This window comes from Hippocampus guttulatus, chromosome 3, assembly GCF_054856545.1.
Source record: "Hippocampus guttulatus isolate MCC_2025c chromosome 3, RoL_Hgut_1.0, whole genome shotgun sequence".
Classification (NCBI taxonomy): Eukaryota; Metazoa; Chordata; class Actinopteri; order Syngnathiformes; family Syngnathidae; genus Hippocampus; species Hippocampus guttulatus.
This window is the reverse complement of record NC_141263.1, coordinates 6,463,760-6,488,886: the sequence shown is the minus strand read 5'-3', so window position 1 is coordinate 6,488,886 and position 25,127 is coordinate 6,463,760. Positions and strand designations below refer to the sequence as shown.

The 25,127-nt window shown below is 42.1% G+C and overlaps 1 protein-coding gene across 1 annotated transcript in view; it reads left to right on the top strand.

Moving 5' to 3' along the window:
• Window positions 1-911: 911 nt before the first annotated feature.
• Window positions 912-25,127, top strand: part of mybpc3 (myosin binding protein C3) — a 33,677-nt gene continuing 9,461 nt past the window's right edge. The window contains exons 1-21 of the mRNA XM_086106384.1: window positions 912-1,010; window positions 2,897-3,166; window positions 8,551-8,673; window positions 10,043-10,120; window positions 10,476-10,624; window positions 10,868-10,985; window positions 11,116-11,164; window positions 14,805-14,864; window positions 16,813-16,976; window positions 17,051-17,183; window positions 17,313-17,315; window positions 17,400-17,524; window positions 17,612-17,717; window positions 18,898-19,064; window positions 21,383-21,548; window positions 21,622-21,728; window positions 21,834-21,863; window positions 22,348-22,487; window positions 23,644-23,803; window positions 23,946-24,050; window positions 24,151-24,339. Of these exons, the coding sequence (XP_085962510.1) occupies window positions 986-1,010; window positions 2,897-3,166; window positions 8,551-8,673; window positions 10,043-10,120; window positions 10,476-10,624; window positions 10,868-10,985; window positions 11,116-11,164; window positions 14,805-14,864; window positions 16,813-16,976; window positions 17,051-17,183; window positions 17,313-17,315; window positions 17,400-17,524; window positions 17,612-17,717; window positions 18,898-19,064; window positions 21,383-21,548; window positions 21,622-21,728; window positions 21,834-21,863; window positions 22,348-22,487; window positions 23,644-23,803; window positions 23,946-24,050; window positions 24,151-24,339 (2,467 nt within the window). The 5' untranslated portion in view covers window positions 912-985. The remainder of the gene's footprint in view (window positions 1,011-2,896; window positions 3,167-8,550; window positions 8,674-10,042; window positions 10,121-10,475; window positions 10,625-10,867; window positions 10,986-11,115; window positions 11,165-14,804; window positions 14,865-16,812; window positions 16,977-17,050; window positions 17,184-17,312; window positions 17,316-17,399; window positions 17,525-17,611; window positions 17,718-18,897; window positions 19,065-21,382; window positions 21,549-21,621; window positions 21,729-21,833; window positions 21,864-22,347; window positions 22,488-23,643; window positions 23,804-23,945; window positions 24,051-24,150; window positions 24,340-25,127) is intronic.

The window sequence follows — 25,127 nt, the reverse complement described above, 5'->3', positions numbered from 1 at the left end:
CCAAGGGCAAACAGCTCCCCTCTATGGTCAAGATGGAAGTGAACCAATCACAAAAATGAATTTTGCGTGACAGTCATATATATGAATAAATAAATCAACAACTGGCCAAGTTATTGGTGTAAGGGCCAACAATGTTTAAGTGGGTTGTGAAAATTAGAGCAAAACAGGGAATGCGGGTGTGATCAGAGAGTGTGTTCCATGTGGGGTCAACTATTGTTTGATCAGTGCTTACAACGTGGGTTTTATTTGCCACATAAAAAAGGAACAATTATTTCCCTTTTCAGCACTGAGGCTCACTCTAAAGTTTTCTTGTCAAATTTATTGTAATCGGATAGATTTGCACTACAGTGGTAAAGAGCTGAAGAACTGCCAGATCAATGTCCCAGCATTTTTAAATGGAAAAAGAAATGAACTACTTTTTTAAAATAGGTCGAAGAGATTCAGTTGTCCTTTCTTGTCCAAACGAAATGTCAATTCTATATTTTAACACACTTTCCGTTAATATTTAAACAGTGCTGAGCCAAACTCCAAATAAATGGACAATGGGTGCTACCGGCGCTAATTAGTTTTCTGTGTATTCAGATTTCTATGTAGCTACAGCACAGAGACAGCATCATCCTTTTTTCTTTCTTGTTTTTTTTTTTTAATTTAAGTTCTAAATTTAACTGGTGCCCAACATCCATGACCCCCCCCCCCCCCCCCAAGGCCTGTCATTCAGGCGAGGTGTTGGAGGAAATGATGGTTGAAATATAGCCTCTGTGTGCGTGCGCGTGTGCATGTGTGTTGCATACGTGCTGCAGTGATCCTGGGACAGGATGAGCTTTGATGGGACGTGTGGGGGCAGCTGTTGTTCTTTGGCCATCATATTAAGGTGTCTGGAGAGAGGGGTGGTGCTGCATGGTGGGGGCACTTCTATTAAAGGCAAAAGAGCAAGACAGACAGCAGAGTAATTCACCTCGTGGAGGAGAGGACATCCTTTAGGAAGATGCCAGAGCCAGTGAAAAAAACAAGTGAGTGTGTGGCTTATATCCTCTTAATAATGTTTTTTTTTTTTAAATAGGGTGGAGCCCACTTAAGACCATACAACTGTTACTCCTGAACTTGAACATTTCCTCTCTGACTAAACGCAACCATTTGAGACACAAGAACAAATAGCCTGACTGAGTGCTGCCTCACAGCTGTCTTAAGCAATATCAACCACAGTCAAACTGCTATAACAGATAAGCGTTTACCACAAAATGTTGTAACATTTGCATTTTATTTTATACTTTAAAGGCATTGGTTTTTTTTCTCTACTTGTCTGGCAGAAAAAAAGTGAAAAATGTTACCTTAACAGAGAAACTGAGTAGGCCTACATTCCAAGGCTTTTCACATTTTTATTTCTTTTTTTTTAAACATTTCTCTAATTTAGATGTGCTACCACTAAATTTACTATAATAAAAGGAGAAGCTGAATATACAGTAGTGCCTTGAAATATGAATTGAATTCACTTGATCAGGCTCAAATCATCTTTTCTCATTGCAATGAATGGAAATGCCCTTCATCTGTAACAGGACTCCCCACCCCCCCATCATGGAACAAAAAAATGTTTGCGTACTTTAATGAGCACCCGATAATGCTGTATTTGATGAAAATATCCAGTAATTACATACTTGAAAAGAATAAATAAATATTTAACATTTTTCTTCTATTAGCACAGCATCGATTGAATGGCCATTATGCTGCTATTTCTGATGTGCCCATCTCTCACTCCAGGGGCAGTAAAAGACAAACACGTGGAGATACTGTTCATTGCAATTTCCCAACTCCTCTTAGCTCATCAGCACGGCACTACTAGTAGTGCTCTTTGCGGAAGATAAAGAAAAATTGGCTCTGTTAGATTGTGTCTATGTGTGTTGCTGTACCATTTGTGTTATGATGCTTAGCACTGCAATATAAATGCTATTTAGCTTTAGTATTACACAAGTGGACTGAAAGAAGGTTCTTTCAACTATACAAAGTGTAATTCTCTTTGTTTGGTGTTTAGTTTGACAGCAAACTATAATTGGGAGTGACAATAAACAGGATGGGGCCACATTTTTAAAGAATTGCTGTTGTAAAATGAGTTGAGTCACTGCCACCATTCAATGTTTGGATCTCAAGTCTGCGATCACAAGTCAAAGCAAAAAAAAAAAAAAAAAAAAAGAAAATCAGTCAAACAAAGAAGTCAATCAAAAACCAAGCCAGTCATTTCTCAGTGCACTACTATATTTCTTTTTCATTATTTTTAATCATCAACTTTTCATGCAGTATTTACAGTATTGCATTTCCACAATGGCTGTCAAAAAGTGATGCTGTTAAAGATGTGTTTACACTGCTAATGAGTTGGAATTTTAAATAAGATAGTTGGGGTTATTAAGGAGTCCTCCCAGATTGAAACAACCTCCCCCGGCTTCAGAAACACAAGGGTCCACAAGTATTTCAATGAGTCTAAAGGTGCAAAAATAGATTCATGATAATCCCACTGCTGTGATTCCTGTGCCTGTCGTGCAACTTCAACCTGCCACACTCATTCATTAGTCCACAACATATGCATCCTATATTTAAACTGCCACAAGTGAACGTGCGAACACAGACTGTGGAAAAGAACAGAACCCATTCACCTTCGTCACAAAATTAAAATGTTGTTGTTGGCTAACAATGAAAACAACAACAGTGCTGCCAAACTCCCCCGCCCCCACAAATGATCCACTACGTCACCCTAGCATGAACAATTATTTTATCAAATGGGTTTTATACAGGCAAACAATTATAAGGTGCTCGTTTGCCTTTTTTTATTTTTATTTTTTTACAACAAGAGAGGTCGATGTCTTGAAGACTACAATTAAAAGATCCTAATGTCAGTTTGTCGTTTCAGTTTCAGCCTTTACCAAAAAGCCAAAGACACAGGAAGCAGAGGAGGGCTCCTCGGTGATCTTTGAAGCAAATACCGAAAAGTCTGATGCTAAAGTTAAATGGCAATGCAACACAAAAGATCTTGTCAGCAGCACCAAATACGAGATCGCAGCCAACGGAAGCAAGCATTCCCTCACCATCAAAGCGCTCACCCCGGAAGACGCCAATACCTATGCTGTGATTGCGGGGAGTTCAAAGGTCAAGTTTGAGCTGAAAGTCTTGTCAAAGAAAGGTGGGAAACTTTGGCTGTGGTGTCTCTACCTGTTGACTGACAGGTTGCGCGGCCTGAGCACTCAGCAGGCTGTACAGACCTTACACTGCATGCACAGTATTTATGTCTGGACATATCAATATCAACCCTGATCACGACAAAAGATATTTACGGCCTTCATTTCTGTGTCATATGAAGCAGTAACAATCACCCTGAAAGTCAAATGAAAGCTTACTCTGATATTTGCCCGCCAGAGAGGATATTATTTACTGTTTTGAATAACATTTTACTCATTTGAACTTGAACCCTGTTGTCCCACTGCCCCCCTTTGAATTGAAAAAAATTGTCTCTTGTCTTGAAGCTGCACCTCCCGAAGAAGGTCTTTCTTGCAATTGGTCATTTTCCAGAAGCCAGCAAAGGAGCTTTAGCAGCTTCTGGCTAACTGATTCCAACATGGATTTATTTTAAGATAAGATAAGAGACCCTTTATTTGTCTCACTATGGAGAAATTCCCAATTTGCAGCAGCAAAATGATGAAAGGGAGAAAGTCGAAGACAACAAGTATATAAATAAATATAAATATAGAATATAAAATATAAACAGAAGCATATTAAAACTGGGTGAGTGGGGGTGGGTCCAGGTTTTTAGGACCGTTCTATTCAAAAGCTTGAGAGCAGTCGGCAGGAACGATATCTACTTTTATTATCTAAAACATTATTTTGTCCGCGACCCTAGTGAGGATCAAGCGGTTCGGAAAATGGATGGATGGCATTATTTTGTTTTGAACGCGTCGTGTTTTGGCACACGAAAAATACAGGAATTATAATACCCGCCTTGAAATAAATCCATGAGCAATGCTTGTCTGTTGCTTGCATCAGATAAGATGGAAACGACGCTCAAAGATATTCAGTTGTGTGTTGCACATGTTGCAACCCTCCTGCCTGTGTCAGTTTAGTCACCTTGACCTTCCACTGGCACATGATTTCATCATGAGTAAGCAGCACTTCACTGACTCTCAGGATAGGCCTGAGAGGCGGCTGATAGCACATGGAAAAACAGTCAGTCAACCAAGGACGATAACATTTGAGGCTTGAAGTGAAAAATACCTCCTGAAGAATATTTTCGGGGTTGGAGTGGGTATTGACTTCAACTGTTTATGTTGCCACGACGTGTTGGAATCTCGAAATGAGAATGATGTCAGGAAATTCCTTTTTTCGAGAATCAAATGTCACTGCCATCCAAGTCCTTATAAACAACTGCCTTTTTGTACAACTGCCATATGAACACTTTCTGGTGATACGATCGAAGAAGATTCATTGTACACACACACACACACACACACACGCACACACACGCACACACACACACACATATATATATATGGCCCATATATATATATATGGCCCATCCAACTATCGGCCAATAACCTGTCTCTCCACAACATGGAAGCTCATGTCAGGCATCATTGCGGCTAAGATAATTGGACACATGGATCAATACATGAGCGAAGCACAGAAGGGCATTGGTAGAGATACCAGAGGAGCCAAACATCAGCTCCTGGTTGACAGAACAGTCGCACAAGACTGCAGGTCCCGACGTACCAACCTGTGCACAGCCTGGATTGATTACAAGAAAGCCGATGACTCGATGCCACATACATGGATCACTGAATGCTTGGAGTTGTATAAGGTGAACAGGACCCTAAGAGCCTTCGTTGCGAACTCGATGAGGATGTGGAAAACCACACTTGAAGCCAATGGCAAGCCACTTACCCAAGTGTCCATCAAATGTGGCATATACCAAGGTGATGCACTCTCCCCACTGCTGTTCTGCATAGGACTGAACCCCCTAAGCCAAGTAATCATCAAGACAGGCTATGGATACCGCCTCAGAAATGGAGCTACGATCAGTCACCTCCTCTACATGGATGACATAAAGCTGTATGCTAAGAGCGAAAGGGACATAGACTCCCTGATCCACACAACCAGAATCTACAGCAGCGACATCGGGATGTCATTCGGGCTTGAGAAATGTAGTCGGATGGTGACTAAGAGAGGAAAGGTAGTCCGCACTGAAGGGGTCTCACTCCCTGAAGGAACAATAGCAGACATTGAGGACAGCTACAAGTACCTCGGTATACCACAAGCCAATGGCAACCTCGAACTGGCAACAAGGAAAGCGGCTACGGCCAAATACCTCCAGCGAGTGAGGCAAGTCCTAAGAAGCCAGCTCAATGGCAAGAATAAGACCCGGGCAATAAACAGCTATGCCCTGCCAGTGATCAGATACCCTGCAGGAATAATAAGGTGGCCAAAGGAAGAGATTCAGACCACGGACGTTAAGACCCGAAAGCTCCTAACCATGCATGGAGGGTTCCATCCCAAATCCAGCACCCTGAGACTGTACGCAAGCCGAAAGGAAGGAGGCCGTGGACTAGTGAGTGTGAGAGCCACTGTCCAGGATGAAACATCCAAGCTCCATGAATACATCAAGGAGAAGGCTCCAACGGATGACGTACTCAGAGAATGTCTCAGACAATGGGGAACAGAAGATGAGGCGATGGAAGAGGGACCATCATGGGAGGACAAGCCCCTACACGGGATGTACCACCGGACCATAACTGAAGTGGCCGATCTCAAGAAGTCCTATCAGTGGCTGGAGAGGGCTGGCCTGAAGGACAGCACAGAGACACTCATCCTGGCTGCTCAGGAGCAGGCCCTGAGCACCAGATATACCACACCAGACAAGACCCAAGGTGTAGGTTGTGCAAAGAGGCACCTGAGACGATCCAACACATAACTGCAGGGTGTAAGATGCTGGCAGGGAAAGCCTACATGGAACACCATAACCAGGTGGCTGGCATAGTCTACCGAAACATCTGTGCGGAGTATGAACTGGAAACCCCAAGGTCAAAATGGGAAACACCTCCGAAGGTGGTGGAGAATGACACAGCGAAGATCCTGTGGGACTTCCAGATCCAGACTGACAAGATGGTAATGGCGAACCAACCAGATATCGTGATCATAGATAAAGGGCAGAGGAAAGCCGTTGTAGTGGATGTAGCGGTCCTAAGTGATGGAAACATCAGAAAGAAGGAACACGAGAAACTCGAGAAATACCAAGGGCTCAGAGAGGAGCTGGAGAGAGCCTGGAAGGTAAAAGTGACAGTGTGTGCCTGTGGTGGTCGGAGCACTCGGGGCAGTGACCCCCAAACTAGATGAGTGGTTGCAACAGATCCCGGGAACAACATCGGACATCTCAGTCCAGAAATGTGCATTGCTGGGAACAGCAAGGATACTGCGCAGAACCCTCAAGCTTCCTGACCTCTGGTAGAGGACCCGAGCTGAATGAGGGACGGACACCACCCGACGGGGGGTGAGACGAGGAATTTTTATACATGTATATATATACACACACACACGCGCACACACGCACACTTTATATGAATTAAGGGTGGGACTTAGTATATTAATCTAATTCATTACAAGCTTTGTGATTAATTAAACTTGATTAACCACCATTTAACATTTTTTAATTTTAAAAACGCCAATTTTAATTCAAACGGATTTGAGTGGACAACTGAATCAAACAACAGACAGACTTTTTTTTTTTAACTCTGGAGAAAAAATGTATTTAATTGCATTTCAACCAAAAACAGAAAGTCCCTGCCCAGAATTCAACAGACCAAAAGTTAAAGAGCCATTTTAGGATTTTATGTGTCCAGAACAGTATTGCCTTTAAATTGTTTCTGTGTGGCAAAAAAATTTGGATCATGTCATTATTTACTGTAGCATATTTTCTAACCCTTGATCTTCTCCCACAAATCGTTTTCTATAATACAGAGTAATGCACTTTAAATTTGTGAAGCTTGTCCGCTGTTGACGAACTATTTTTGGTCCTGAAGCGAGTCATTTGTTTGAATTTGGTTGACATGAAACTCATATTAGGGCTGTGAAGTCCATAAGCTCCGGTGGTTTCTGTTTGCTTCCATATGCTTTGCATTTAGATCGTACCAGTCACAGATCTGAATAAAAGGCGAGATACACCAGTGCTCTCGCAGCTCAGCTATTTGACATGCTTACGACATGGCGACTATGTTGGTGGGGACAACGTATCTGTTTCCAAATCAAAAATGAACAGACAAAGAGAGGAAATGCGGAGGTTTCACCTCAAAATGCAAAGCATACCGCACCTCATCAGTGAAGCATGGTGGCGGTACTGTTTTGACGTAGGCATCTATGGCTGCCAGTGGAACTCGATCTTTTCTGTTTTTTCTGTTTATTGATGAATGCGACTGCTGATAAAAGCAGCAGGATCAGTTCTGTAGTGTTTCGGGCAATATGACCTGTCATATTCAGCCAAATGCTTCAAAACTCGCAGACGAACAATGACCACAAAGAGTTTTTAAAGGCAACAGAGTGGAAGGTTCTGCAATGGCAAAGTCAATCACCTGACCTGAATCCGATTCAAGATGCATTTCACTTCCATCCATCCATTTTCCGATCTGCTTTATCCTCACAAGGGTTGTTGGGGACTGGAGCCTCTCCTAGCTGTCTTCGGGCAGTAGGCGGGGGACACCCTGAACTATTTGTCAGCCAATTGCAGGGCACTCATAGACAAACAACCATCCACGCTCACACTCACACAAAGGGACAATTTAGAGTGTTGCATTGACCTGCCAAGCATGTTTTTGGAATGTGGGAGGAAACCTGAGTGCCTGGGGAAAACCGACACAGACACGGGGAGAACGTGCAAACTCCACACAGGGAGGCCGCAGCCGGAATCGAACACTGTGAGGTCGACGCACTAACCAATCACCCACCGGGCCGCTGCATTTCACTTGCTGAAAGAAAAACTGAGAGGAAAATGCCCAAAAAAACAAACAAGCAGGAACTGAAGACAGCTGCGGCAGAGACCCGGCAGAGTATCACCAGAAACGAAAGTCAGCATCTGTTGATGGCCATCGGGTCCGAGACTTCAGGCTGTCCTTGATTTCAAAGCATTTGCAACAAAGTATTAAAAAGTGACCATCTGATTCATGATTTCAATTAGTTTGTCCAATTCCACTTTGGAGGAACATCTTGGCCGTCTCATTTCAAATCCAATCCATTGTCGTATTGCACAGAGCTGCGGTGCTGAAAATGGCATCAATGTCCAAATATTTATGGACCCGACTGTGTTAATATAGACAGACAGGTTTGACAGATCGACCGATCGATAGATAGATAGAAGGAGAGATGTACATATGTATATGAATGCTTATTGTTTTACAATAGTTGCAGATGTTGTTGATGTTATGTTCCTCCTATAATTTTGCGAGAAGGACACTAAAACGAGCACCGTGGCCAGTAAGTCTGCAGTAAGCCTAACATGTGCATTGTCTCTCTATGGTAACACGAACACAGAAACTTCTGCTACCGCATCCGAAGAATCAAGTGTAACACAAGAGCAGCAGAACGCTCCACCTGCGGCTGCACCAAGAAAAGATGAGGCCACGGCCCCAACACATGATGTCCCTCCATCAGAAGGTGAGGTCATTTCTGCATTTAGTTAAACTCCTTCGAGATCAAGGATGGGCAACTTAAATGCTTGAGGGGGCCACAATGTTTCATCCTTGCTTCAGGGCGGTTGCACAGTATGTGAGCGAGTGCAGCACGCTAACCCAGAGTCTCGTAAGCAGCTAACGAAGACTGATCGTGCTGTGAAAAAGTTAACATTGGATTTGTAAAGTTATTTCAGTCAGGTTTTAAAAAAAAAATACTTTACACAAACGCAGGAAGCATCTGTACAGTAGTTACGGTGCATGCAAAACTGTATGCAAACAAAGGTCATTGTGTTGTGACAAACGGAGCCAAGCCCATCATTTACAATTAACAAAAAAAAAAGTTCCAGAGAAAACTTGCCTTTGAGGAGTTAATAAGGTCGTCAAAATCGAATGAACAGCTGCCATTGCCAGCAGACGCCACTTGATGGGTGGATGCATCAAACAATGCCGCTTGTTTTGAAGGGCGGCAAATTGGTCTATTACGTTGTGGCTCAGTGCTCAGTGGCTCGTGCCATGACTTTGGCTCACAACACGCTGTTTGCGCCGAAGTACTTTTGAAGTTGCTAATTCGGCTTCTGTTTGCCTCGCGGCTCTCTCCACTTTCTAATCATTACTTTCCGGAATAAATGTCATGTACCGGTAAAATGAGTTTTACACGATGCACCGTGACCAAATTTCGTATCCATATCGAGTTCGATATGATGCCTCGACTTTCTGTATCACATATGGTTCTGTGAAATCCTTTCGACTCGCACTTCGAGTACGTGCTTTGCTTGTTGCTCTTTCATCTCACGCCGTGATTCCTGCTTTTTCCGGCTTTCCTGCTGCTTTTAATAATCTTGTCTGTCTCTGCTAAGGCAAGCAACATACAAACATATACTGTATATATATAAATATATACTGTATATACATAAATAAATAAATATATACACACACACACACACACACACATATACACAAATGCACATTGTTATTTTCCCCCCCTCTTTCCCCCTCTCCCCCTTATTGTTATTATTAACATTATTATTATTATTATTATTATTATTATTATTATTATTAGTCAAGCTGGTGGGCCACAGGGGCCCATCCCTGCTCAAGATTTTTGTGGAAATGCGTGCTTGGTGTTGCAGCATGGTTGATCATATTTATATTGTAGTCAATGTTTTTCTCTTGTGTCTCTCTTGTGCAGCTAATCTTAACTCATTCACTCCCAAAGACGTTTTTAAACGTCTTTTCAGACTTGGTCTAGAATTGGCTGGTACTGAATGGGTTTTAATTAGATGTCGTTTGCATTAGGTTGAATGACATTCTGTCGATCTTACTTTTATGTAACACTGGATTGTGTACTGTAGATGGACAGCCTCCAGACACCAGACAGGACCTCATTGGCCTCTTCACAGAGAAGCCCCAAAGTGGAGAGGTCACTGTAGGTGAGCATATTGCAAGTCAATGTTGAAACACTCACGTTTCTGTTGAAGAATGAGCACTAGTGTGGTCTCCGCAGAACCCATAACTGCGGGAGTTTGTAAAGACACAATGTTTGTGATAAAGATCTCATCCGAATTCCAAACTAAAATACTGTGAGAATACTGCACATGGAGAATTGACCCTTGAAAACACTTTGGAAGAAGTAACACAATATGTGGGATTACGGTTTGGTGGATAGAGTTCCTGTTTGTGTGATCCAAAATGGGGATTCTCAATCCGCCTAGAAATGTGACTTAAAATACAAAATGGAAGCTTACGTGTATAAAGACATATACGTTATTCCATTCTCCTGTTTAGGTGGAAACATCACATTTGTGGCAAAAGTCAATGCTGAATCACTGCTGAAGAAACCGACCATCAAATGGTTTAAAGGGAAGTGGATGGACCTCGCCAGCAAATCTGGAAAACACCTGCAGCTGAAGGAGTTCTATGACCGCAACACCAAAGTAGACTAACTCATGTTGTTGCCTGTTTTTTTCTTCTTCTTTTTAATAAGTTCAAGTCATTGACTGTGTCTGTATTCTATATTTGGCACATTTAATTCAGATTTTCAGAATTCAAGAAAATCATGAAAAGAAAGCAGCATGATTTGCTAATCGTGAATGTTTTGATGCCGACACTGCTTTGTCCATGAAGGACCAGGAAAGAAGCGTACCGCGAATCAAACTTGTGAATCAACCTTCAAACAGGTCTACACGTTTGAGATGCACATCATGGAAGCCAAGGCTAACTTTGCAGGAGCTTACAGGTGTGAAGTTTTGTCCAGAGACAAGTTTGACAGCTGTAATTTTCAACTCACTGTACATGGTAAGTGTATGGAAATTGTGTTTATGCGATTATTTTGTGCTTTTGATCACTTCTTTGAATTAATCACAATTTTCATTCCAAATGTTTTTTCTTTTTTTTTTTTTTGGTACTTTCCTTATCTACACACCAGAGGCTTTCACTGCTGAAGGTTTTGACATAAGAGCAGCTTTTCGACGCACGTAAGTTACCGTATTTTTTTAAGTTAACGCCTTTCCGTTACAATGTGTTCCTATGCCTGTCTGCTCTTCCGTGCGGTTTGTTGCCTCTCACGTCCTCACAACATTCTTCTACATTCTCAAGATGATTAATTGAGCACTGGTTGATATGTTTATGTGACTCTATTTTATATTTTACATTCATCTTCCCCAAATTGAGAGAGTTTCCTCCTTGACCCCTGATTATGTACAACATGAGGGGTGTTCACACGGCAACTTTTACTCCAGTGTAGCATCGGGGCTGCCCACCGTAGAGCGTTCACATGTACAAAGTTGTACTGGTGTAGCCCCTGAAAACAGCTTAAATCGGAGCAAATTTAACCCTGCTCAGGAGGTGGTTTAAAAATTTACTCTGGAGTAAATGCTAGTTTGCGGGGCAGCACCGATATAAAATAGGACGTGTGAACGCTACGGGAGTAGACTCGCTACGCGTGAGAAGAGCTGATTACATATGGGTAGAATGCGTTGCTTTCGTGCTCTGTTGGACTTCCGTCATCTTTCCTTTCTTTCTCTCTCTCATCCTTTTACGGTGTCTGATGGACCACAGCATTGATTTGTCTGGAGAAGTATAAACCACGGTTTTTCGATATGTCACAAACAAGGCGGGGAAAAAGGAAGTACACTTTACGCATGCGCGTTTTATTTCCGTATTATTAGTATTATCGTTATTGCACGGCCGCAGAAACTGCCGTGTGAACGCAAGTGGGGCTGCACCGGGGTTAACACGCCTCTCTTTAGTAAGCAGCTTTATACGTGTGAACGCTCCATGAAATTTACACCGGTGTAAGATATATCGCAACAAAATACATCGGTGCAGCACCGATGCAAATGTGTGCCGTGTGAACACCCCTATGTTAAGTCTGGCTGACATCTTTGCATCAGACCTCTATGCCAGAAAACAGCACACACAGAAGGCAAAACTGTACAATCATGTGTGGAATAACTGTGGAAATGCTAACCTATTAGGAGCGATGCTGATGTGAAGAGAAGTGGAGCATCAACAAGGTAGTCAAGGTTTGAGGTTGGATCCACTGAGGCACAAAGTCAAATTTTATGGAGTGTTCTCAAGGAAAGAAAGGAGGACCGAGATTGAAGAACTTCTTCAGCAATGTGGTCACTTTCTTCTCTGCTTTCAAATGAAACAGAAGCAGTGTGTTAGTATGGTGCAACGTCAAAGCTGCTAAATTTTGAAGGAACTCAGAAGGCGGAACCATGTTAGAGCTCGCCGAAAAGGTAGAAGGCTAAAATGACTACAACATTGTAGCCACCATTGCGCTCCAACTCACAGTGGTCACATAATGTTTAGTCATGAAAACACATCGAGCAGTTCAGTCAAAAGAAATGCTCAGAAATGAAGACAACAGACGAGTAGGAATAATAATTAGGATTTGGATTGGATGTGATTGACAGGTCACTGCTGCAGATAGTGCTGAGGCCAGCAGAGAGGGTTTCGCTGGCACTGACCATTGTATTATGACACATTAGGAGACAAGCTCTCTCTGATCCGCTTCTGGGTCTTGGTCAAAAACAGCAGTGACAGCTGCACAAGCAGCGATCCGACAGAGTGAGCTTTGACGGAAGCTTTGGCCCTACTGAAAGTGCTGGATGTGTTAAGACACATGGGCTTTTCAGTACCCAAGTTCCTCCACCGGTTTAGTCCGCAGAGGAAGCACACTCAAGAAGTATTGCAACCGCACTGCACAAACTAGGCACTCACCTTCTGGAAAGGCACGCGCAATGCTGGTTCGGCTCCTTTTATCTTTCATGCTTCATATTTGAGTGCGGTGCCTTCTGTTGAGACTTGCATTTGAATGCTTCTCATGGCATAAACAAACATTATGGGGAAATGTTTGCTTTCTGTCCAACATGAGAAGATCAACACATGCCACGCACCCGATAGCTTTTGACTCAAAAAAGGATTGACCACATTTTTTTCTCAATTTAAAACTGAGGGCTCGGTTTTCGTAAACGGCACATCTGAGACGCGGGAGCGAAAGACGTCCGATCATGATTTTGTGCAGGCACGAGGCTCACTGTGCATCTTTCTCAGGTTGGCAGACATGTCTGCGCCAAGCTGGACATTCTGTACCAGTGAAGGTGTGGCCCCGGAGCTGCGCCTGGCGAAGTGACAATTTGCAGACAGAAAGTTGATCTCAATTTCTGCCTGCTCAAACCATGTCTAAAAATTGGCGCAAGGCAACATGATTTTGGTGAATATGATTGGGGCACATGAAGACATCTCTGTGGACATATCTAAGTCACCAGCTTATTCTTTATCGGCGCCCACGTTGTCTGTTGCCACACTGTGTGACAATGTTCCACTCACACGCAGGTTGATGCGATTACACAACGTCCTCCTTTCACAAAAATAGGAGTTCGTCAAGACCATCAGACGGGCTACATTTAAAGGGGATGAAAGGAGCCGCTTTGATTGGCGGTGTCTTACAGCAGCTGTCACCACTCCCACAGTGGCGGAGCACGTCCACCCACAGATTCGCTGAGCAGTGCTCGTCCACGGAATTACCAACACCAGTCTAATACGCCTCGAGCGCACTGTTGATCTGCTTGCCGCGCCAGATTTAGGCCATTCATAACACGGACTTGAGTTTTTTTTATAAATCTTAAATTCAATTTATGGAGTAAATATATGACACAAACAGAATCTGCATTTTGCTCAAATCCTCGAGAAAAATTACATGCCACATTCCTTTTAGTTTTGAATATTTTCAATGGTCTGCTGTGAAGAAAATGTTATTAAAATGAAAATTTAATTGTGGCCTAATACTTTTACATCGTGCCAAACTTGATCATGTCGTTATTTCACAAACTGCAAGATCTCCCCTTGCTGGGAATGGAGTCGGCCACGAATGTGACATAGACAATTGGAGACCGCCTTGCACCCCCAATTGCGTGTCCCAGTGTGATGGGCACTCCCTCTCTCCACCACCACCCATAATTGTGCAGTGAGGTCAGGAGCATACAATGACAATATTTTTAAGATGATAATGATAATAATTCCTTCAATGAATTGATTTATACAATGATTCACAGGGATTATCCCACACTTTTGTCATATTTACGTATGAAATATGATGGCATTCACCGCACAGAGGAGTGCAGAATCTGTTACCTGTGCTTCGATCAAATCCACCAAAATCGTGTTACACCACTCACGCCACCACTTCGACTAGCTTTGAACAAATTTAAAATCTAGTCTACTTTTTATCACCAAATTGGCAGGTGCGGCAGGGGCACAGCAACAGCATCTGCCAGAATGCCCAGAAAGGCGCAACCCGGTTCTAAACACAGTAAACTAGACTTGCCCCAGCACCAAAATAAAAATGCGTCTTTTTTTTATGCTGAGCGCACGGGTGCCTGTCTATGAAAATAGGGCCCACAGTGTGAAAAACTGTTCATGTGTTGATTCAATATTTTCAAAAATGAAATGAAATGAAAATTGAAAAAGACCAGTTCAGAATTAAATAGGCGTTTTCAAGAAGGGCCTAAGATTGTATATGTGCAACCTGATGCATCCTGGAGTTTCTGTATCTATGTACAGTATGAATGCGAATGAAAAGTGTTGCTCTGGCTGATATTTGTGCAGTAGCACCGAAGGAAAAGAAGACTCAGGAGAACTGGACTTCAGCACATTGTTGAAGAAGAGGTCAGCATTGAAATGATTGATGAAGACAATGATCCCATCACATTTACTTGCATTCAACAATGCGATATTCTCTCTCTCTCATTCTGGATCATTTCATGTCCAAAGAGAGTAAGCAACATCGTCGCCGTAACATCACACCGTTGGCCGCCTGAAATAATTTGCTTACGCAACACATGCAATACATGAGCTCACTGAATAACAAAGGGTGAATAGTTGGATGACATTGCTCACCTCTTCATCTTCACTGTTAACGCCATCTAAGTTGCATTAATACACACACAACACATGTACAATTGCAAATGTTCTCAATGACCCAAGACTTCCTCTCACTGTAAGAGTTTCTTCCCCTTGGCTGATTCTCAATAACCAGAACAAAGCATGTAAAACAAGTCAATCTGCAATTTGAATCTAACTACTAAGCATCACAATTGATTTTACTGAAAGATTTCATTTAATATCTGAACAAAATGAAATGCTCAATTGATTGATTGATTGATTGATTTTTTTACTGCATTTGATTGCTGCATTTTTGGGTCATCATTGTAAAATGCTGTTTGAATTGCTTTTGGAATTGCTTTTGACATGCTGTGTTTTAACCTGTCTGGTTTGTTTTGCTGCTTGGGTTCTACCTCTGAATGAGCAGCAGTTTCTTAAAATCCTCCAATCGGTAAGGAATTGCTGGCACAATGTCTCGTGTCTTGGTGAAAGGCTTGTGTTTGCATGCATTTTATTTGTCCATTAAGGCAGGACATACAACAAATTCCCAAATTATTTTTACCCCGGAAAAATTGTCAATGACAGAGAATTATTACTGAGTGACTGGATGTATCTTATCTGAAAATGCCTTTTTTTAAATTGGTTATTTTTTATCATTTCATACATTTGACAGAAATGTCTATGGCCACAATGATTCACACCCTTTCCCTAAACCAGGGGTGGCAAACTCATTTTTTGTCACGGGCCACTTTGGAGTTACGTCTTCCCTCGGAGGGCCGTTACAAAAGTGAAACCGAATAAATGTACAGTATTATGTGCACACAACAAATGGATAGATTACTAGTTTTGAAATCACTCAAGTCAACCATTTGTTTGTTGGTACTCAATTACTGTATGTTGTTGAGAAATGTGGAATGAGGCTAACAAAATGTCAGCTTTATTTATTCCACGTGACAATTTAACATTTTGGTACAGGTTTTAGGAGTGATCATGATTTGCTTTTGCGGGCCACATAAAGTGATGTGGCGGGCCGGATCTGGCCCCCGGGCCTTGACTTTGATATTGGGCTCTAAGCAGACATATCCAACGCGTTTACATTTATATAGTCGATTAGAATTTTACCTTTTAGAGGATGCTAAAAGTCACTACAATCTTTTTATAATTGCGCAAAATAGATAGAGGAGATATTTGTGGTAGGGCAGCGCATTGGAGGAACGGTTCGCACATCTGCCTGACTATCAGTCGGGAAGCTCTGACTACGAACCTCGGTTCATGCGTGCTCTTGTGGAATTTGTATGTTCTCCCCTTGCTTGCATGGACATCGTTCTCCGGCTATGCCAGCTTCCTCCCACATTTCAGGAACGTGGATGGTGAGTTAACGGAAGGCGCAAAATTCGCCTTGCGTGAAAAAATGAGCGTCAACTGTTGTTTTAACTTGCAGGCAGACCAGAGTGTAAGTCAGTTGCATTAGACCACAGTTTATCTGCTACCCTTATGATAAAATGCTTTCAACCAAATGAATTACCTCCAAACCCTGATAAGGTCGGAAAGAAATAAAACTGCTACAAAAATGTTTTGGATCGATTTGCTGTTGACAACTGTGTTAGTCTTCGAAAAATACCCTTTATTTACACAGGCCTGAACATTTTCTCAACAAAAAGTGTATCCTGTTAATAAATAAATAATTATGTGTGTGTCCAACGTGTATTGAAATCTGCTTCCTATATTTCAGAGCCGTGCAGACGAGCGCAGAGCCTGATGTGGACGTTTGGGACATTCTCAGCCATGCTCCTGCCTCAGCATATGAGAAGATTGCTTTTCAGCATGGCATCACCGATTTGAGGGGCATGCTCAAAAGACTGAAGAAGATGAAGAAAGAGGAGAAGAAAAGTGCAGGTTGGTGCAAAGTCAACATTTCACTGTCCGACGACTGATTCGAACGTCATGCAACGCGACACATCTGTATGCAGCCTTCCTCAAGAAGCTCGATCCCGCCTACCAAGTGACAAAGGGACATAAAATAAAGTTTGCCGTTGAGGTCGCCAATCCAGATGTTGATGTCAAATGGCTGAAGAATGGGCAAGAAATACAACCAACGGGAAGGTGTGAATTCATCATCTTTCAATCCATGCAGTATCTTTTTTTTTTTTGCCTTGAGTTTTGAAACATGACAAATGATTCACTCTATCGTGCGAATTTCCCTCCATGCCCGTCATTCTTCTTCATCACCAGCAAGTAAGTGTCACAGAGTGCAGTCTATGTATAATGTAGGGAACATGACTGGATAAGGAATCATTGTATCCATTACTAATTGTTCAGGTACATTTTTGAGAGTGTGGGAAACATGCGCTACCTCACCATCAACCACTGCTCACTGGCCGACGATGCAGCCTACTGCTGCGTATTGGGAGAGGACAAATGCACCACGGAGCTTTTTGTGAAAGGTCTGTTTGCATCACGGTCACACAAACATGTTTAAAATGTTGGGAAGATTCACTTGGGTTCTGCTCATTCTAATCTGTCTGCTCCAGAGCCTCCAGTTGTGATTGTGAAGAACCTGGATGATCAAATGGTCATGAAGGGGGAACGTGTGGAGTTCCAGTGTGAGGTCTCCGAGGAAGGTGCAAATGTGAAATGGTGCGATCTTCTTCTTCTTCTTTTCAGCCAAAAAATGGTTCTACCTTTTGTGATGATTCAGCTTTCCCTCTTGGGTTTAATGCATTCAATACAATTGAATAGATGGGGGGGGGGGGGGGGGGGGGGGGGTCCAAACATTTGTAACAGGTCACTGTATGAGTCGTCGGAGTTCTCAACAGCAGCAAACTACTGAAGAATAACGTAACCCATTTTTAACATGAGAATCACATTACTTGGAGGGCGGACCTCCGAGGCCAAATAATCCCACTTTGGATCAACACCAAATTTCACATGCTTCCATTCATATTCATCTTTATATGACTTAATTGTATTTCAAATACATCCACTGATAAAGGGGGGAAAACACGACATCGTGTCAACTAGCAAACGGGCAGTGATAAAATAAGTGTCAATCAAAACCGAACACATTTATTTATTTTTACGGCACCTCATGAGTTTGTGCACGTGGACCTAATATTTTGGGCAGCGGGTACATTCTACATCAGCGGTGACAGAACATTTTGGACCGAAGATTTGACTTTTCGATCAACCAACCTCCTGCGATCGACCCGTTACCGCGCACTCGCACGCACGTACACACGCACGCTATGATGAACAACAGCCTAACACGGAGGCATGCGACGCACTTTTGCCGCCTGTTAACTATCATAGCTCACACCTACCGGTTTAAAGTGCTTCCCCCTCGGCCCTCTAGATTCCTATTCTTTGCCCGTGCCCTCGGTGAATTGTACACGAAACAAACTGAATGAGAAAAATGATAACGATAAAAGATGTAGCGTAACAGCTCTGATCACAATTGCAGACTGCTGAGCGCTAACAACCTCCCATGACGCAGGTCACGTGCCACCGTAGGTTAAAGATTTACCTGTTATATTTTATTTTATTTTTATTTTTTTAAATACTTTTTGTGAAAATGAGACTGATAGGATGATTAGGGCGCAGGGTACATAATCACAAAAAATATTACTAACATGCACAAAGACACAAATGGTTGTTTGTTTTTTTTCTCCTCTACACCCCTCACGATCGACTTGAGACCAGTCCGCGATCTAGTCGATCGCAATCAACGTAATGGGCTACCCCTGTAGCTAGATGATGTCAATTTTCTTGATTCACTTCAATCCAATCTTCTAATGCTGATGGAGGTGTTATCCAACAGGGAGAAGGATGGCGTGGAACTCACAAGAGACGAATCCTTCAAGTATCGCTTTAAGAAAGATGGCTGCAAGCATATTCTGATCATTAATGAGGCGGCAAAAGAAGATTGCGGCCATTATAAGGTCAAAACCAATGGTGGCGAGTCTGTGGCTGAGCTCATGGTGCAGGGTGAGTCTTAATCGCATGTTGCGTATTCGGTTATTTTGTACAATAATGTGCCACGTGACAACCGTTGGACAGCCGTGGCTTTGTTTGGTGGCACCTTGGATGCCGTTCACAGAAGTAAGGATGACCTTTATCAAGAAGTCTTGTCAAAACAATAACGTCTTGACGCTATTCTCAAACGTTGCTCTTTCAACCAATAACTCAGCATGAACTTTTACTTTGTGAGCTCTTTCCTAAACACTGCAAACCCTTTAAAAAACAAAAATCACATGCACACATACACTCACACAGAAAAAAGTTATTACGCTTCAATTATATCTATTATTATATGCTTTTTAACATTTAGAGATCAGGAAAAATAAACAGATTGGATGAAATTTATTGTTGGCATTTTGGAAAAGAGCTGTTCAAATGACAATGCACTCCTTAGGGTGAAACCGTACAACCCGGTTAATTTTTTTTGTTTTTATTTTTTGGTGTACATTTAGTTCGTTTAGTTCATCTGAATTCTTAGTCTTTGCTCATTAAATACCGCATTATAATGGTTTGGGATATTTTGTTACAGTTAGTTATTGATTCATTTTGACTTTTGTTGTTCAAATTCAATTCTTTTTAATTGGATTTTAGAGCAGGTCTTTTAATTATTTTTATTTTTCATCGTAATATTTCATTTTATTTTATTTTAGTAAATGGGTTTGTTATGAGCACAATGGAAAAAATAATCAAGCATTGTGTAACAGAGTAAAGTAAATGTCAATGTCCAACAACTTTTCAACCTTCCTTTGTACTGGAACACTGAAATCTCATGGATGACATTAATTGACAAAGACAAAAATGAAGGCTATTTCCACAATGATCATATTTCGTTTTATGAATGTTAAGTGTAGTTTCACTAAATGTTATTGATTAATTTTTTACGAGCACCCATTTTTACGTTGATATTTATGAATTATTCATTCATTTTCATTCAAGGGTCGCGGGGGGTGCTGGAGACTATCCCAGCCGTCTTCGGGCAGTAGGCCGGGGACACCCTGAACTGATTGCCAGCCAATCACAGGGCACACAGAGATGAACAACCATTCGCGCTCACACTCACGTCTAGGGACAATTTAGAGTGTTCAATCAGCCTGCCATGCACGTTTTTTGGGATGTGGGAGGAAACCGGAGTACCCGGAGAAAACCCACGCAGGCCCAGGGAGAACATGCAAACTCCACACAGGAAGGCCGGAGCTGGAATTGAATCCGGTACCTCTGCACTGTGAGGTTGACCACTGCATATTTTTCTCCATTTTTTGTTCTTGAGATTTCATTTGTTTTCATTCACAACCTTGCTCCATTAGCTCGACGCATGATGAAACTCCACAAAATGAGTCAAATTTAAGCAGGAATAAAATATGATTAACATTGGCTGTAATACCATTAGCAGTGAGTTTTTTTTTATTAGATGAAGAGAAGAAAAGAGTGTTTCAGCTGACGTAAACATGGAGAGTTAAAAAATACAAAAATGTAAATTTTATATATATGTGTGTGTGTGTGTCCACGTTAAAAAGGAACGGCTTCTAACCACAGTCCCTATTTTATCTTTTAGTGTCATTCCAACTCATTCCTTCATCCTTACAACAAAGCATATTCTTAAAACCTTTAAAAATGATGTGGAGTGAGGAGCTTCACTCACCCCTCCTACATCGTGCTTCTTGTGACATGAAGTGCATCATTCCTTTGTTGCTAAGATACAAAACACAAAGACAATTTGCACCCAAGGATATTATTGTACCATAGCACACCTGTAGTTCTTGACGAATATATTTGAGGTAGACTCCCCTCTAAAGTATTGGAACGGTTCATCAATTCCAATAAATCCAATTGTACTGTAAACAGGAGCTTAGTATATCAGCTTGTCTTTCTAATTCTTTGAATCTGCATCTAATACACCATTTAGAAGGTTAGAAGTGTTTGGAACAAAGCACCAAATTTGTCTGTGAGCCAAAGTATTGGGAATAGTTGGTTGAAATTGGCAGACGACGACGACTTTGTTTTGCTGCTGCCATAATGTGTAATATTAGGTCAGGAGAAACCAGGCAAGATGAGTTGGCAAGTTGTGCATCCGATTCAGGGCCAGACAGATGTTCATACAGCAGCTTACCAGGAAACAAACATTGGTCTTCATTGTTCCTAAACGTCTGATGGAAAGCGTGAAGTCAATTCAGTGATGAATTTTATCGTATCGCCTATTACTGTGGTTCTTTCGCTCTGTTCCACCTTATCCGAAGCATCTCAGGCCCTCTATTAAGTAAACAGAGTGGTTTGTTTTGATTGTGCAGAGAAAGAGCTGGAGGTCTACCAGAGCATCGCTGACCTCACAGTGAAGGCGAAAGATCAAGCCGTGTTCAAGTGTGAGGTGTCGGATGAGAACGTGAGGGGAACTTGGTACAAGAATGGAGTGGAAGTCAAGTCGGACGCTAGAATAAACATCACACATATTGGCAGGTGAGGTTACTTAGGTTCATGTGTCGTTTGCCAAATGTATTGCCAGGAAAGCTCAAACTTGGACTCTTGACAGGATCCACAAACTGACCATTGACAATGTGAAACCTGACGACGAGGCAGACTACACGTTTGAACCTGATGGCTATGCTTTCAACCTCTCTGCAAAACTCAATTTCATGGGTACGACTGAGCCCTTCCACTTACTTAAAGCTTCTACTCAATCAACTCTCCAAATCGTCCAGGGTCTCTCGCTAATTCATAAAATGTCCGTTGTCCTTTTTCCAGAGGTGAAGATTGACTTTGTACCACGTCAAGGTATTTCTATTAGCCTATATACAGCAACCACTCAAAAGTTACGTATACATTCACAAGCTAATGAGAAATATTTTTTTTCTTGAACGGATGTCCTAATCGAATATGTCATCGAACACAATGATAAGAAATACTTCTCAGTGGGATCAAGTGCATATCAGTGAAAAGACCATTGATTAACTTTATTATTGAATGAATACTTGTTCCCAAGTTTGAAATTGATTTTCATTGTAAAAGTGAAATTATAGTCTTGTTTTGTAGCCCCATTAGAGATTATACCAATGTCATCTGGGGACACAAACTGTTCCTGAAAACATATTTCACATTTCCCAGGAAGTGTGGCATTCACCAATTTGTTTTCACACTCTTTTAATTGCATTTCGAGTGTGCTTAATAAATGGAGCTTTTGAATGAGGATCGACTTCCACCCCTCTCCCAACCCCTCTGTGTGTGTGTGTGTGGGTGTTCATTAATTTTGCTTCATAAGACCCTCCTAAGATCCACCTGGACTGTAAGGGCCACACAGCTGAGTCAACCATCGTGGTGGTTGCTGGCAATAAACTACGCCTGGATGTCCCGATCACTGGAGACCCTGCTCCCACTGTTATTTGGACCAAAGGAGGGAAGGTAAATGCATGTGTTGATCATCATTTGTTCCACTATAAAGGCACACTGCGAGTCGGCCACTGTTCAAAGTTTGGGGAGAGTGTTAAAAACAGAATGTCGGTCAATAATAAGAGCCTCTGTAGCCTCAGATGCAACATTGATTTGTTGTTAAGGTGTACCTGGGGTAGTCAGAAGGAAAAATATCTCTGGTTTGTCAAGAAAAACTGCACCTAAATGCATTTACACAGGTTGTATTCAAGCGAGCTTATAATAGCTCGCAAAACCTATTTGTCGAGTGGCAGCGAATGCACACAGCCAGACTTGAATGCAAAGAGCTGAGCTTTGACTTTGCGGCTTTGAAAGCCATCTCCACCGATTCAATGTAGCATTTTCTCGGTCGGTTTCTATTGAATCTGAATGATTCTCACCATTTTCCAGAATTAATACTGTGTTAGACGAGGCCAGTGCTGCAGCGCAGAATAAATAATCAACACCTGCATGCAAAGGTGGAAGCCTGTCTGTGATATCAGCCCCTTTTGACAATGGCCATGTTCTTCATGGCTTTTTCCTGGTTTGCTGTCCCCGTTTCTAATAACGGATGCGGGATGGCGGACAGAAGTCGACCCGTGAATTCGCTCCCGATTGTCAGCGGCTGGATGCCACCTGTGTGTAAGGTACACGGCCAGGGTGTTAGGTTTAGCACCGCAGAGTCAACGCCCTCACCCCTTTGTGTGCTATCAAGTTGAATTTGTTGCACATGTAATGATCTGACTGCACAGAGCCGCAACGGCCGTATATACGCACAAAATATACGATAAAGTTAGCTCCATGCCAGTTTGTCAGGAAGGCAGGTTGAAAGGGGCTATGGAATAACCATAAAAATGATGAGCGAACATTATCGAAACATATTGTACGTACCGGTATAGGAAATTTTATGAACTTTATGAAAATTGCTTACTTTTGTTTGTATGTGAAAATACGGTATATACTGCACTTGTACTTCATCCAGGATGAATGAGATAACCCTAACTCCCATATAAAGAAAAAAAAATGATAAAGCTAACCGATCAAAACCACATCAACACCAAAACAAAGCATAATCAAACAGTATCATTTTTGATCCAACGGACGGCTGGTAAGCTTGAAAATAGACACAGCTCTTGTTTTCATAATGCAGGTCATCACCGAGGGAGAAGGCAGAGTCCAGGTGGAAACCACCAAAGGCCATTGTATTTTCACTCTTGAAGGGGCCGAGAGGCAGGATGAAGGAATCTATTCAGTTGTGGTTCGTAACCCTGCTGGGGAGGATACTGCCGACATCAACGTGAAAGTTGTTGGTAAGAGCAACCATTAAAGAGTAAGATCACCCCAACTATGCAAACACAAACACTATACAATCAAGTGATGATTGGACTTTTGGCCAATTACATTTGTATTAAAGATTTAAAAAACCAAACAAATGGTTTTCTTCCCCATCAGATGTTCCAGATCCTCCCCAAGCTCCCAGAATTCTCAGCGTGGGAGAAGACTCCTGTGTAGTCCAGTGGGATCCCCCTCTCTTTGATGGAGGACAGCCAATTACTGGTAAAGAAAGCAGAATGTGATGTGTTCGTTTTATCTGCTAAAAATGACAAGCCCTGGTTTAACTAAAACCAAATGCTTTTTTTTTTTTGGTAATACTCAGGATATGTGTTGGAGCGAAAGAAAAAGAAGAGTTATAGGTGGATGAGATTGAACTTTGACCCTTATACTGAAACAACCTACGAGGCAAAGAGGATGATTGAAGGAGTGGAATATGAAATGCGGGTCTATGCAGTCAACGGCATTGGCATGTCTCGTCACAGTCCCGCCTCACAACCCTTTGTGCCTGTCGGTGAGTCAAAAATGCAAGTTTTATTTTGCAGGGTGTGTCGATGTAAATAATTAATACCACAGTCTATTTGATGGTGTCAAAATTATTCGATCGACTGTGAGGAGAAAAAAACCCCCCTCACCATCAAATGCTGTGAATACAAAACATGCATGTCCTTAATTTCACTTGTGATGAAGAGTAGTGGAACTGTCAGATCAGCAGTGTGACACTATTCTTTTCGATTGATATCCTCTTAAGTTTCATTTGAAGTTTCATGGAATCCCATCCAAAGTTGTTGAGGTCAGGATTTTACCAAATTGCTGATACAGTATTTGTGGTGGCGCAATGATCGCAGAGCAGACAGTACGATAAGAAGAAAAGATGAATGCTTTGGTTAAATAAGGCGGACAGGAGGAGTACTGACACACAGCGAGAGACCATAAAGGTTCCTTCTCCGCATTCTGGCCTCCTGCTGGTGTAACCAAGGGAGCAAACATGAATTCCTTTGCTCAGAGGTAGACATTTTCCGAGTGCTGAGCATGGTTTGCCCTCTCTTTATTAAACTGTGAACATTTCCTGTTTCTGTGACTTTCTAACCTTTGACGACTGAAAGAAATTCCCGACATTTCTGGCGCAGCTTGCCGCTCAGTTACTGTCACAGAAAGTCTTGGCCTTTGTGGTGGCCAGACTATGACTGTGATTTAACACCTTCCAGTTAGAAATGCTGTCAATATGTGATAAACAAAATGTACACGCTGAACTGTCTGTCCACTCGAGGTGAAGGAGAAAAGACAAAAACAAACAAAAAA